This window comes from Dasypus novemcinctus, chromosome 9 (assembly GCF_030445035.2).
Source record: "Dasypus novemcinctus isolate mDasNov1 chromosome 9, mDasNov1.1.hap2, whole genome shotgun sequence".
NCBI lineage: Eukaryota > Metazoa > Chordata > Mammalia > Cingulata > Dasypodidae > Dasypus > Dasypus novemcinctus.
Window position 1 is genome coordinate 80,866,448 of NC_080681.1, and position 15,082 is coordinate 80,881,529.

Consider the following 15,082-nt stretch of genomic DNA (forward strand, 5'->3'; position numbering starts at 1 on the left):
TTTTGCAATTAATGATGCTGTTATTTGCATTTTATATTTCCTAGTGTGGTCCTCTTTGATATCTTTGTCAACATCCTTACCCATAACCTTGCGGAACCAGCTTATGAAGCAGATGTGGCACAGTTGGAGTATAAACTGGTAGCTGGAGAACATGGTTTAATTATTCGAGTGAAAGGATTTAACCACAAACTACCTGTAAGTACAAGTGCTCTGTTTTCTCATATAGCTTTATTTATTTATTTATTTTTTTAGGATGTATTGGGAATTAAACCCAGGACCTGGTACATGTGAAGCAGGTACTCAACCACTGAGCTATTCCCGCTCCTTCATATAGCTTTAAAATATACTTTTGTTGCTCCTATAGTACCAGTCATAGAGGCTTGTGTATGGTTTGCTATACATAGAAAGAAATGTTTATTATGTGGGTTATCATGTGGGGTTTTTTTGGCTACCAACATAACCTTGACTGGCCATGGATGGATAAAAGCAATATATATTGAATACTGGTAATGTGTACCACACAGACCCTCCTTCAGGCTTGCTTTCACTCCCCTTTGCTGTCAGTTTCTCTGCAGCCAACACTGGCATTTAGGACTGTTTTGAATTTATTTATTTATTTTTTAATTTAAAAATTTTTTTAGAATTTCCAGGTTTTATTTTGTATACAAAAAAATTTCCTCCCACAGATCAAAGCAACATTACTTTGTGAAATTTGCACAGTTAAAAAAGAAATGTCTGAAACATCAATCCATTTATATTTGATATCAAATGTACAAAATGTAGCAGATTTGTGATTTTCTTTTGTTAAAATTTTTATAATTTTCTTTATTTTTTAAAAGATACTTAGATTACATAAATGTTACAGAGGATATATAGGGGATTCCCATATGCCCCACTTCCCACACCTCCCACATTTTCCCACATTGGCTACATCTTTCATTAGTGTGGTACATTCATTGCAATTGAAAAACACATTTTGGAGCATTGCCACTAAGCATGGATTACAGTTTGTGTTGTAGTTTACACTCTATCCTACTCAATTCTGTAGGTTATGGCAGGATATATAATGGTTTAAATTTAATTTCATACCATACAGCAAAAACAAATTTAAAGCACCTGGCACATTGACATGGAGAACTCAAATGTTTATTTCCTTTCTTTCCCTTCTTGCACTCTCCCACTGTTTCAAGTATGTGCATTTTGTTTCCTTTCTAAGTTCATAGTTTGAGTCTATGTCTTGTAAATAAATGTATTCCAGTGATGCTTTGTTGAAAACTTCATAAGCAGAGGAAAATATAATATGGGATGCTACTAGCTAAGAAGGTTAGATCATTAAATACTGGGTAAATAATATAAAGTACTTAACACATTTTATACCTATATATTTCGATATTATATTAAGGTTTGGGGAACTGAGTTCATACAAGATATAGAGGAAAGGACATGCCAGAAATTAGACCTGTGCAAGGAGGGGATAGCCTCCATCTTAGCAAAAATCCTAGAGAAGAGGAAGATTTTGTCTTTATAGCCTCACCCCTTTTAATCTCTCCAGAAAACAAAGATTGGTCTTAGGAGGAGGCACCATGGAATATTTTACTTTCATCAACCTTCAAAGGAGTAAATAAAATGTAACCTAAGAGCCAACAGATTAAAGCATAATAGTTGTTGTCATTTGGGAGGTATGGTTGGAAATTACTTGGAGAACTTTTTGAAAATATAAAACATAGAAAATGATTTGATATTCTTCATTTTATATAACTAGCTTCATATTAAAACCTGATGTAAACAAAACAAAACAACAAAAAACCTGTAGATATAGAAAACTAGAGATTGTTTTCACCTGTATACTACAGATGGAAACATTATAAAAATTTGAAAATTGAATCCAACAACATAGCAAAAGAATAATTCACCATGACCAAGTACCAGGACTACAAGTGGTTCAGCATTAGGAAGTTGATAAAAATAATTCATTATAAAACAAGTCAAAGGAGAAACATTATATGAATGTAGTGATAAATGTAAAAAAATTTTTGATAAATTTAAGTAAAAATTTAAAAAAATTTAAGAAAAATTAGAGGGAAATTACTTAAGCATATTAAAAACTTAAAAAAAACAGTAACAACAAATATTACATTAAATGATGAAATAGTATTAAAACCGGGAACAAGCCTATGATACCTACCTATTTTTCAACATTGTTTTTAAAACTTAAAGATTTTTTTGGGAAAAGAGAATATATTATTTCCTTTGCAGATGCTATGATTGTATATTTAGAAAACCTAAAATACTACTAAAATTTCAAAAAACGTTTGGTGTGATGTGGCTGATCACAAGATAAGTATCTTAAAACCAATGGCTCCTTTTCCTATATTTGCAATAACTATTTAGAAATTGATGAAAAAATATTTCATTTACAATATTGAGAAATATAATAAAATACCTAGGAATAAATTTTAAAAGCACAGGCCCTGTCTGAAGAAAACTACAAATCTGTTGAAGCAAACTACAAAAAAAAAAGTCTTAAGTTCATATGGAAGAAAAAATGTTTGAGAATACCCATAAAAATTATTTTTAAAAGGAGAATTATTGCTCCAAACTTAACAGTTATTGAGAATTTTGACCCCTGAAGATTCTCTGGGTCATCAGTGTTTCCCTTATGTCCCCCACAATGCCTATACTGTGCTAGGCTCCAGGTAAAAACCAAAGAGAAACATTTTTTCCCCCTTAAATAGTGGATTTCTATGCTTTTCCACTTAATGTGCTTCTTTGTTTTTCCTTTTAGCTACTTTTTCAGCTCATTATTGACTATTTAGCTGACTTCAACTCCACACCAGCTGTCTTTACAATGATAACTGAGCAGTTGAAGAAAACCTACTTTAACATCCTCATCAAGCCTGAGACTCTAGCCAAGTGAGTATACATGGGATTGGCTTATATATTGAGGTCCTGAAAGTATTTGCCTTCCAAGGGTGGAAGGAGTTGGGATTGTAGTTTCAGTGCTAATGTTCAGAAGTGTGCTGTGATAGGAAAACAGTCCATGGGGTTACAAAATTTCTAAAACCAGCTTAAGTGGTTATCTGTGGGAAGGACTGAAAGCAGCCTACTATACTATTGTGTAGAGGCTGATGGTAAAGAAAAGTGTTTGTTTTTTGTTTTTACAGTTTGTAAGTAAATACAGTTAAGGAAGTACTGGCTTTGTTGTAGCCCCAAATTGCTTACCAGTGATTTTCGTATGGTGAGTGGTGTGATGAGTAGCTAATTTAAATTGCTTAATCTATCATTTATTTGGCAGCCTCAACTTTCCAGAATTCAGACAAGGTCCAGGAATAGAGCAAAAATGCTTTTGATTAGTCTGGTACTAACACTTATACCCTCTGCAAATAGGCAATCAGCCTTCCACTAGAGCCTGTTCTTAATTTAATCTAGGGCTAATGGTAGCCTAAAGGGTACCTTTGCATGAATCAGAAAAATGTACCACTTTAGGGTATACTCTATTAGTAGACGGATCCTTTGTGAAAGAGAGAGAAAAGTCCTTTGTGAGCAGATACAGCCCTTTCTGTACATGGATCACAAGCCCCTACTTGTGGGGCACCTTTATAAATGGTAAACAAATGGCACAACTTTATGTAGAGCCCTTGACATAGTTAAATGAGCCCATCAATTACTAGAATTAGAAAGAAGGCAAGAAACTATTGAGTTACACATGAAATAATTAATGTAATCATAAAAAGTAATGAAAACTAATTTCCAAATATAAATTGGCAAGGAGAATTGTCTGGAATCATGGATATGGCAAAGAATAACCCTGTGTATCCCAATAACTTCTGAAGTACTGTTTTTTAAAAGTGGATATGTTCTCAGAGCTTTTATGTATTTACTCATTTAATTCTCACAAAAGCCCAGTGAATTCTGTTTGTCTTACATTATTTCTATTTGTTTTACAAATGCAGAAATTGAGGCCACAGATGTTAAGAAGACAGATTAGTGTTTGGAGGGGAGTGGAAAGATGGAGGATGGGGAAGTATTCTGATTTTGAACTAGAGTCACTACCTCCAGTATATGTCACTGCAGTAATAGATATCCATAACGGTGGCCTCCAGTAATTAATATGTTAACCAAAATAGTAATAATTTTAAACTGGTATGCAACTGAGTGAATTTGACTCATTTGGCAACTTTACTTGTATGAAATATTTTATTCTGCAACTGTGACAGATAAGTGAGGTATTATACCAGTGAGCTAATCAAGGTAAGAGTTTGGGTATGCAATTTTAAATGCTTTTTTGGTAATTATGACCTTCTTTGCCTATTTTAAGTAGTAATAATTGTCTCTTTTTAGAGACAGATCTTCTGTAGAAACTTGACCAAATCTATGTTTACCCTCAAGATTTGTTTCTTACAACAAAAACTTTTTCTTCTGCCCTCTCAACAGAGACGTGCGGCTTTTAATCCTGGAATATGCTCGTTGGTCTATGATTGACAAGTACCAGGCTTTGATGGATGGTCTTTCCCTTGAGTCTCTGCTGAGCTTTGTCAAAGAGTTCAAATCGCAGCTCTTTGTTGAGGGTCTGGTACAAGGGAATGTCACAAGCACAGTGAGTATGAAATGTTGTTTGGCCAGGTCTAAATGGAGTGTGGGCTCTGAAAGTGCATTAGTTCTTTCCTAAAAGGGAAGTTCTGTAGTTACGATAAACTCACGTTGTCATAGTCTGTTTGGCAGGGAACCTGGCCCTTCTGAAGCTAGGCAAGCCTTCTTATGAAGGAGACTGCTGATTTGCAGTGAAATGGGTTTGGCAAATATATGCTATTGGTTACATTTGTTGAAGATTGTGTGTGGAAACCACAAACAGTGTAGTATTGTCTAGGAGTAAAGTGGGAAGAGGGAATGGTGAGGGATAATAACATATATACATATAAACCCAGGCAGAACCTTTATGTGAAGTTTGTGTATCAAGCTATGGAGCTTACTTTTAATCCTGCAGCTAATGAAAACCATTGAAGGATTTAAAAGAGAATTTATTGTTAAGAAAGTTCCTGAGGGACCAGTTATGAGGCTGTTGTAATAGCTAAAATAAAAAATGATGATGAAGTCTAAGGATAGGCAAAAGAAATGCACAAGAAGTGTATAAGAAATAATGAGGTAGGAGATGGCCAAAACTCATTAACTAACTGGATATAGGGGTGAGGGAGAAAGGAGTTGTCTAGGATAATGTCCAGCTTTCTGGCTTGAATTAGTGGGTTGGTGGAAGAGTAGTAACAGTAGTAGGTTTGGGGCACATGAGGAGTTTGCTCTGATACTTGAGTTGGAAATATCTATGAAGCCTTGTACCTAACTGAGGCCTCTTCAGCCAAGAGTGCTGTTTAAGATTCTCTCCCTAAACTGTTCGGCCATTGACCATCTTCCTCTATGGCCTCCCAGTTTCTTAAAACTGTCCCTTTCATGGAATAAATAATAAATGGTCACTCTTGAGGCTGTGGCTGCTCTTCTCACTTCCTGTCCTTATTCTCTAACTCCAAAACCAGTCTTATTTTTCTGTTCAGCCCCAAGAGCAGGAACAACTACTTGCTTCTTTGAATACAGTGGGAGTGTCAGGCAGGGACTTATGGTCCAGAGTACTTAGTACCAGGAATTGTCTCAGGTAGAAACTGTATTAGAGATGAGTTCATCCCTCATTTTATAGGTAAGAAAGCAGAAGTCTTGAGAAGGGGATGTATTCAGTTAGTATATTATTCCATTGCTTACTCTGTGCCAGGCCGTTTGTTAATGGGGCCAGGTTTCTAAGACACAGAGTTGTCATAGATGGCACAGTCTGTTGGAGTAAATTGACACTAAACAAGTTTGATCCAGGGTTGAAAGTTTACAGTGTGTGTGTAAACTGAGTGCCCAGGGAGCACAGGAGAGGAGCTCCTCTGTTTAAGGGCTCCTTAATTTTCAACAAATATAACCTATACTGAATCAGTGAGTGATGTACCCAATGAAAGACTTACCCAGCATTTTAGCTGACAGGCTGTATCTGTTTTCCTAATGCTATACAGGGCTCCCCAAGCCATTATAATACTGGCATTAGTTGGTTCTGGATGAAATTTTATGACCAGAGGACCTAATCTCATTATTTTCTCTTCTTTCCCTTCTAGGAATCTATGGATTTCCTGAAATATGTTGTTGAGTGAGTATTGGTTTGAGTTTTCCCTTTGAGGGTTATGTGTTCTTACCAGCAAGAGGGCACTGACTCACAAATGTTATTAAACCCACAGTTGAGATACTTCTTGTTGTAGGATTTTTTTAGGCATGGCATAAATAGTAATTCAGAAGGGATTATAGAAGACCTAGCCTCTTCTTCATAGCTTCTAGGTGGTAGGGGGTCAAGGGAAAAAGGCACATGGCCTCAGGAGCCCTCCGTGATTCTCTTGTAGCAAGCTGAACTTCATGCCTCTGGAGCAGGAGATGTCTGTGCAGTTCCAAGTGGTAGAGTTACCCAGCAGCCATCACCTATGCAAAGTGAGAGCCCTGAACAAGGGTGATGCCAACTCTGAAGTCACTGTGTACTATCAGGTCAGTTGGCCCTATTGCATGCAGCCATCCTCATAACAATGTACCTATGGAGCACTGAAGCCAAGTAGAAGGTCCAAGGCAGCTGGCAGTAATGTGAACAAATGGTCTTCAAAGCTCTTTTGTAATCACCTGTATAGGTTTATTGCTTGGGGTTCTTTGTCTTCTTGAAGCAGGTACACTGAAAATTTTTTTCTGTCAGCAAAATGGTTCCTTTTTCAGCTAAAATGAGGTATTGTCATAAGTCACCCAGAGAGACAGAGACTTAAGTGTGGATGGAAATTCCTACATATTCCCCTAACAGAACCCCAAACTGCAAGAGGATTAAAAAGGACAGTTTTGAAGGAGACAAAATTAGACATATCCAAGCAGTTTAAAAGCACCTGAGAGATAGTACTTATCTCTACTATTTTGAGTATGAATCTGAGGTTCAGAGTCTCTTTCTTGCCTGTGGGCATACCAGCTGGAACTCATAGCTTATGTTCTTTCCAAACCATTCTGGAGAGGTGGGATAGGGCTTAAAATAGGGAAGAGTTCTGCAGTGATCTTGGCCCAAAGCCTGTGGTTGGTCCAACCAACTTCTGGGATTATGGGGATCTTCCCTGAATCTGTGCCCTATTCCTGTCTAGTGGATCTCAGACTTCCCCAGCTCTGGGGCTTCTGTAGCGCTGCTGTGGTCCTGACTTCCCTGCATGAGGAAGTCACTTCTCCTGTCAGGCCCTGTGAAGATCCCCTGGTCTGATTTACATGGCCTCACTGTGACACTTTGTCCCTTGGCCTGAGTCTTGATCCTAACTTTGTTCTGTCAGTTGTCAGAAGATTTACCTGCCTGATGTCATCACAATCTCGCTTTCATGAAGTTGAGCCTTATCCAAGTTTTCTTAACGAGTCCTTGTATTAAAAAACCACAGTGGTTCTGGGGCTAGGTTGACAGATTTTAGTCCGTGAGGTTCTGCTTGTTTATGGAGCCACTCTTCCTCTGCTTGTAGCATTCCTATATGGGATCTTTTTAAAGTTTTTGACATATTTAAAGCTGAGATGACTACCAGGCCCAAAGATAAATGGTCAGGTCTGACCCTGGTTAGCCCTGTCCACATATCCAATGCCTCTGACTACTCAAAACACAGAGTAATACTGCACCAGTTTTAGGCAGGTTTTCATATTATTGGGATATACCTGTGGCGGTGCTTTCATAATAATCTTAGTAGTGGCTTCTGATACAAACTGCTTCCTTTAGGGAGAGTGTTTTGAATAGGAAATTGATATAAGGTTTTACTGGTTTTATACAGCCCTTTTTAAGCCAAACAGGAAATTGCTGTGCTAACTATAAGGGCTTGCAGGGTACACAGGCTTTAGCATCTGTTTCTGGTGAAGTCAGAATAAAGTGAATGTGTCAGAAGAGCTTGCAAGAACCTGATTTTAGGATGCACCAGCAACACCCTTGCTTGTTGGCTTTCTGCCCTCTTTCATTCTGACTGCATATTTTACCTGTCTCCAAGGCAGCCAGGATGTGGTCCCTGTGTGGCTGCAAAAGGTCATGTTCATTTTCTCTCCACTTGAGAAATAGATCCAGCTACCCTTCATCTCCAAACATTTCCTGCTTTCCCCCATAGGTCCTTGAACTGCAGCTGCTTGATTTTAGAATGGGTCCTCTGGGCAGAAATTGGTAAGCAGGGATTATTGGAGTCACCTCCTGTATACCTGCAATTCTGGGCTGGTGCTGGGAATATAATGATTAAGATGTTATACTTGTCCTGACAGACTTCCAGTTTAGTGGGGAGACAGATAAAGTTGTTGAAAGTATGGCAATATAGGGTATGATTAACTCTCTTGGGGAAAGAAGGGAGGGGTGGGAATGATACCTAAATTAAGTAGCTACCAAGAAGAATACATGTGTTTGGAATTGGATTTGGCTCAACTCATAGTGTCCACCTACCACATGTGAGGTCCAGGGTTCAAACCCAGGGCCTCCTGATGGGTGTGGAGCTGGCCCATGCACAGTACTGATGTGTGCAAGGAGTGCCGTGCCACACAGCGGTGTCCTCCATATAGGAGAGCCCCACATGCAAGGAGTGTGCCCCTCAAGGAGAACCGGCCCATGTGAAAAAAAGTGCAGCCTGCCCAGGAGTGGCACTGCACATATGGAGAGCTGATGCAGCAAGATCACGCAACAAGAAGAGACAGATTCCCGGTGTCGCTGACAAGAATACAAGCAGACAGAGAAGAACACACAGTGAATGGACACAGACAGCAGACAACTGGAGTGGGGGTAGGGGTGGGGGGGAGGGGGGAGAAATAAATTTTTAAAAAAGTTAAAAGACCTACTTAATAATCTGTAAAAAAAAAAAAAAAATGCATGTGCTATTAAAAAGCCTGTCAGTCACTGAATTTTCAGATCTGACCAACTTCTCCTTTCAGTCAGGTGCCAGGAGTCTGAGAGAATACACTCTTATGGAGCTCCTTGTGGTAAGTGAATAAAGAAAAGTCAACATATACAGGAGTCTGACCCACTATGAGGCCTGGCCTTTCTGCTTGGGTTTAGGGCCTTAAGGGTTATCAGAGACTTGTGGTTGGAAGCAGAAGAGGGCCCAGTGGATATGTGAGATGGTTATTTAATAATTTCACTTCGTGTAAGCACAGACAGGGGTCCTGGGCCATCTAGAAAGAAGACAGTAAGGGAGGCTGTACTTTGGAGGTATGTAGAGCACTTTTGGTAGAAGAAATGGAGGCTTCTCTACTGGGAGCAGTAGAACTGATGAGTAGTATGTTGAATTACAGATGCACATGGAAGAGCCTTGTTTTGACTTCCTTCGAACCAAGCAGACCCTTGGGTAAGTCTGCTTGCAAGAGCACTGAGCTCAAATGAGGGTCTGGGATTTGCTCTGTGGGCTGAAGCTTATCAGATATCCCAACTTAGCAGCCCCTCTGTGCTCTTTGGTCCTTCCATGCCTTGTCATACCTACTTTTCAGTACTTGTGGAATTTGCATCTTGGCGTAAGACCAGGTTTTTGTGTTTGGTCAAATTTCAAGGTTAGCAAAAGAAAAAGCTAGCTTGTGGTCACCATTCAGGAGAAGGGTAGACCACTTTAACCTGACAATGAAATAGATGAATACACATAAAGCTCTAAGGCTTTCATCCAGGGGCAAACTGTATGGATCCTCTCAGTATTGTTAGGTGCAGTAAGGATGTGTAAAAACCCTTATCACTTACCTCTAGTGCCTGAGGGCAGGGCCTGGGCCTCTGAACTAATAAAACTTTTCACTTTGCCTATAGGTACCATGTCTACCCTACCTGTCGGAACACATCTGGGATTCTAGGATTCTCTGTCACTGTGGGTACTCAGGCAACAAAATTCAAGTGAGTAGATGAATCCAAGCTATTATTCCAGGCAGTGGTAGGGGCACAGGTCTTCTTCAGACCACAGGCAACTTTCACCAACCAGGGTTTGCTCCAGTCACAACTTATACAGGGATGGGGTGGGAATGGGGAGCAGAGACGTTGGCTTGGGTCATAGATGGCCTAATCCAGGTCTGATCAGTGGTCCCTGAAACCAAGGTATGACATTGGTTCTCAGCTTTGGAATGATCACGAATAGCTTTCACTGCTCCCAGGGTAGGATACCAGGAAATTGGGCTAGGCATGGGGATGGGTAGGCCTCTTCTCCATTCTTTTCCCTCCTTCAGTTTAGGGCAGAGAACTGAGGCCTGGTAAGGAAACACTTGAGCCGGTTTCTTAAAAATATGCCTTAGCCCTAACCCCTTCCTTTGCCTTTTGCCTGAGATGAAGTCCCTGAGGACTCTTAATTGAAGGTGTTTTGTTTCAGCTCTGAAGTTGTTGATAAGAAGATAGAAGAGTTTCTTTCTAGCTTTGAGGAGAAGATAGAGAACCTCACTGAGGATGCATTTAACACCCAGGTGACTGTGCTGCCTGGTCTTTTGGCCCTTAACTCACACCAACCCTCAAGATACCAGTTTTAACATTACCGGCCAGTTTTTGAGCTTTGTATTCTCACCTTAATCTGTCCACACTGTCCTCCTACCTTCATCCCTCCCATGATGGTGGCAGGTCCCAACTTTTAAGGGACCATATGGGTCCATCACAAGCCAGACTGAACAGGGCCAGCCAAGTGTGTTTTGGGGGAACTACGGTGTGATGCCATGCCTGAGGTCTTTCTTTTTGGTGGGAACAGGTCACAGCTCTGATCAAGCTGAAGGAGTGCGAGGATACCCACCTTGGGGAGGAGGTGGACAGGAACTGGAACGAAGTGGTGACACAGCAATATCTCTTTGACCGCCTTGCCCATGAGGTAGTAACATGGTTTTCAGAGTAAGACAGCCCTGATAGATGGCATCGGGACTGGTGAGGGCTCTGTATTCTACAGGATTCACAGTTCCAAACAAAACAGTATCATGTAGAAGAGAAACCTGGGACACTCGTCCTGGCTTGGTTATTTACTTGCACGTTTCTTGACTCTATTACATTTTAGGCAGACTGGCCTCTCCTAGCACATTAGGTGGCCAAAAAGAGCTGGTTGCTAAACCAGCTTCCCCTCCAGTTGCAATCAGAGCAGCTCCATTTTTGTTAAATACTAATGTTCACCACAAGATCTTGTGAAGAAAATAAGAGGGTTCCTATCGAAAGGAAATTTAAAACTTTTGATCTTAAGAATAGAGTTCCTCCTCTAGATTTAACAATTCCAAGCACAGGTCATTTGACAACTTCTAGCCCAAACCAGTAAAAACCCAGAAAAGCAAACTCTGGGTTCTACAATCCAGTATTATCTCTGATCATATAACCCTACGCAGTGATGTATGTTAACCACTGTGAGACAGAAAGGGGTTAGTTAACAAGAGGCTGCAGCCCAGTTAGCCTAAACTTCGGTTTTATTAGAAGCAGGCTGTTATCTCTTCATGTTTTAATAATGTTTTTTTTCTCAAGCCAGAGTTTGCAGTTACCAAGTAACTGAGAGGTGACTTGGCTTTCTAGTTTGGTATAGGGCACTCAGCTATAATTACAGCATCTGCTACCTTCTCTTGCTTATCTGCCAGGGTGAATCATTACTGTAAAACATGAAGGTGTGTCACAAAGGCTCATCTAAACTCTTCCTCTGGAAGGTTGGAGGCAAGGTCAGACTTGGGAAAAATAAATGATGTGCTTAGGTGCTGAAAGAGGACCATAAAGAGGTCTGCCTGGAGGGAAGCAGATATCAACCCCTTGGGCATCTGCCTACCACATAGGAGGTCCTGGGTTCTGTTCCCAATACCTCCTGGAGAAGGACAGCAAACAATGAGCAGACACAAGAGAACCATCTGGGGGAGGGGGGGATAAATAAAAAATAAATCTTAAAAAAAAAAAAAGGTCTGACTGGGATTATGTTTAAGAAGAAGTATCTTGCCCGACAATACCTTCTAGTCATCTAGAACTTTTCTTTTTTCCCCTATCGTCCTTCCCCTCTTCAAGATTGAAGCACTGAAGTCATTCTCAAAATCAGACCTTGTCAACTGGTTCAAGGCTCATAGAGGACTAGGAAGTAAAATGCTCAGTGTTCATGTGAGTATAGTTAAGCTGTGGCTCCATCCTTTCCAGGGTTCTCATCACTGACTGGGGTGTTATCAGCAATTCTAAACATGTCTGCCCAAATCTTGACAGCACCTCTGACCTGAGTCTTTGGCTTCTTTCAGATTGTTGGATATGGAAAACATGAGCTGGAAGATGACAGCATACCTTCTGGTGAGAATTCAAATTCTTATGGTGAAGTGATGCAGCTAACCTATCTGCCAACTTCTCCTCTGCTGGCAGATTCAACAGTCCCCATTACTGATATCAGGGCTTTCACATCAACACTTAACCTTCTCCCCTACCATAAAATAGTCAAATAAACTGCAGTCTCATTGGCCTGAAGCAATGTCTATTTAAAAATGTGTTTGTATTTTTATGGAGTTATATTACTACTGCCTTAGGGCTTCCATTGAATTTTTGCACTGGCATCAGAGAACTTGATTTACTTTTTTCCTTCCTCTGCTGAGACTGACAGACAAACCCAGGGTTATTTTACCAGCTGGAAAAGAGAAATTATCTGGGTGGGCCAAATGTGACCAAAAAGCTTGCAGCAGTGGGAAGCCCTGCTTGTTTCCTCTCAGATTGAGAATCCAGTTCTGTGTGTTAGCCTTGAGAAATCCTATGTAACTGATGTTATTAGTACCTACTTGCTAGGTATTAATACTAAAACCTGTTTTTTTAAAAAAGTATTTTTAAATAAAGATAAGTTCTGTATCTGTATTTCCCTTCAGAATAAGCCATTTGCTCTGTGGCATTCTTTTTATTATTATAGCTTGCTTCATGTGGGGTGAGAAAATAACCATGTTAAAAATACACTTTTTCTAAGCCCTCTTAAGGCAATTTTCGATAAAATCATGTTAACCCTACATTTGTGTATGAGTTCAATGAAGACTGTGGAGAACAGCATGGTTAGAGCAAAAAACAACAAAGTGTAGAGTGTAGGGATAGGTAAGGGAAAGGATGGATCCTCTATTTCAGAAAAATTCTTATGAAAAGCTAGCTCCTGTTTCAGTGTTGTCAACTGGCTCCAGGTTTAACCATAAAGATAATAATTTTAAAAGCCACATTTAGAAAAGGTTGGAAAATTACTTTATGAAGCGTTAAGAAGCACTGAGTATAATTAAACTATAGTCCAGGGTTAGATACAATTTAATAATAGTTTAATTAAAAAAACAGAAAAAAAAAGGTTATTGTAGGCAAGACCATGAAATTTCCTAACACTTGATTTTAAATAAGTGGAACTAATTTTCTAAAACAGCTTAAAGGAAGCAGTATTTACAGTAGATGTAGTATTTATGCAAAATCTGGCATCAGGTATATTATATATATATGTTATGTGTGTGATTATATATAGAGAACCCAAGATTATATTAACTAGGAAACAGATGTTGTATATCTCAACAGCAGTATTAGGGGCTTTATGAGCTTTTCAAAGCATGGCATTTGGAGGGGCCAGTCATCTTGTTTCCAAAACCTGAAGTTTTTCTCAGGACTCAATATCGTAACTGCCACAGAAGAGGGAAAAAGGGAAGCTTTTCTCACTTTAATTGTTCACCTGCATCAGAAAGTCCAGTATCCCTGAGATAGGAACCACTGCAATAAGAAGGGAGAGAAAAGGTTCTCCCAAAGGAGATTGTTGCTTAATTATAGCCTACTGCCCTGCCTAATGCTTGGCAGCCCCAAGACGTTTCAGTAGTGGTTCATCATAAACCCAACATTCTCCATCTTCATGAAATAACTGTAAGAGAAAAGGGGAGAATTTAATTATACACTTGCTTTGTACTTTTCTTCTATGATACCATACTTCTTTATTTTATATGCATTCCCAGCCCATCACCCACCCCATCCCCATTAGACTGAAATGAGGACAAGCAGGGGCCAGGACTCATTTTGTATATCAACATGTTTTTTTTGCGTGTTTGGCACTGAATGGATGCTTCTTAAGTATCCATTCATTTGATGAATGGATGAGTAGCTCAGGGTCTAGAGGAAGTAGCAGTTGGGAGATAGAGCAGACTCCCCCAAGCTTACCCTTGTCTCCCATTGAATTTCCTTCTCCTTCCTTTCCCGGGCTTCTGCTCTTTGTCTTTCTTCAAGTCTGTGCTTTGCTTCAGTTGCTGCATCAATGTCTCTGATTTTTAAGTTGAAAGTGACATCCTTCCAAAGGCTAAAGAAAAGAAGTCAAGGTGCTAAGTACTAGATGGACAGAGTTGGCAATCTTGAGAATAAAAGCCTAGAGCCATCCTTGAATACAGCATAAAAATAACAATTTAAGTCACTTGAGTTGTTTCCAGTGCTTTTGTTCACTGACAATCTCCTCAAGCTGATCCCAAAACACTGGAGTAAAAGACAGAAAACAAGGCATGGAGTATTCTACTGCTAATTGTCAAAAATAATAATAGGGAGGGGCAGGAAGTTGGACTTAAAGGGCAATAGAGGAGAAAGAACAGTGGGAACTGAGACCTAGGATTCTACTTCTGCCTCTGTCTCTAACTTGCTTTGCAACGTTGGGGAAGTCAAGTCTGCCTCTTTGGGGCTTGAGTATCCTTTACTATAAACAAAGGGCTAGATCAGAGAAGCTGGCAGGTTCCATTTTAGAAAAGCTTCCTTAGATTTAACAATTGAAATCCTAGAGAAAACAGTTTGATTAAGGATTAAGAAGTGAATTACACAGGACTAAGGGCACTTGGCTTCCTTTGGAAGCGTGTCAGATAGCTAGAAGTCTGGTCTAACCTTGTCACTTTACAGAAGTGAGGACTCTTAAGTCTAGAAAAATGACCATGCTAAGATCCCCTTGTGGTTAGCAGAAAGCATACATTCCTGTTTCCAAATATGTACCAATAGAGATACATACTGAAATAATGGAAATTTAAAAAAAACAAAAAACACATTTCTTGCAAACAAAAAAGACCTGAGCTATTTCACCATATACCTCTCAGTTGGCACTCCCACTATCATCTCTAACATCAA

At 39.6% G+C, this 15,082-nt stretch overlaps 2 protein-coding genes across 26 annotated transcripts in view; one reads left to right on the plus strand and one right to left on the minus strand.

Moving 5' to 3' along the window:
• The window catches only part of NRDC (nardilysin convertase), a 163,559-nt gene that overhangs the window by 112,284 nt on the left and 36,193 nt on the right, over positions 1–15,082 (plus strand). For 9 of the 11 annotated variants that reach the window (XM_071217442.1, XM_071217443.1, XM_071217448.1 and 6 more), the window contains 12 exons: positions 45–195; positions 2,786–2,913; positions 4,435–4,597; positions 6,138–6,169; positions 6,417–6,555; positions 8,971–9,018; positions 9,331–9,383; positions 9,827–9,910; positions 10,377–10,467; positions 10,743–10,859; positions 12,014–12,103; positions 12,235–12,283. In XM_071217442.1, the coding sequence (XP_071073543.1) occupies positions 45–195; positions 2,786–2,913; positions 4,435–4,597; positions 6,138–6,169; positions 6,417–6,555; positions 8,971–9,018; positions 9,331–9,383; positions 9,827–9,910; positions 10,377–10,467; positions 10,743–10,859; positions 12,014–12,103; positions 12,235–12,283 (1,145 nt within the window). Of the gene's footprint in view, positions 1–44; positions 196–2,785; positions 2,914–4,434; positions 4,598–6,137; positions 6,170–6,416; positions 6,556–8,970; positions 9,019–9,330; positions 9,384–9,826; positions 9,911–10,376; positions 10,468–10,742; positions 10,860–12,013; positions 12,104–12,234; positions 12,849–15,082 lie in introns of those variants that run through there. The other 2 variants (XM_058303591.1, XM_058303590.1) reach the window with 1 other exon arrangement.
• Positions 13,179–15,082, minus strand: part of OSBPL9 (oxysterol binding protein like 9) — a 201,250-nt gene continuing 199,346 nt past the window's right edge. For 8 of the 15 annotated variants that reach the window (XM_004476492.5, XM_004476489.5, XM_004476487.5 and 5 more), the window contains 2 exons: positions 14,144–14,279; positions 13,179–13,850 (listed from right to left, as the gene is read on the minus strand). In XM_004476492.5, coding sequence (XP_004476549.1) covers positions 13,776–13,850; positions 14,144–14,279 — 211 coding nt within the window. In that variant the 3' untranslated portion in view covers positions 13,179–13,775. The remainder of the gene's footprint in view (positions 13,851–14,143; positions 14,280–15,082) is intronic. The other 7 variants (XM_004476488.5, XM_058303594.2, XM_058303593.2 and 4 more) reach the window with 1 other exon arrangement.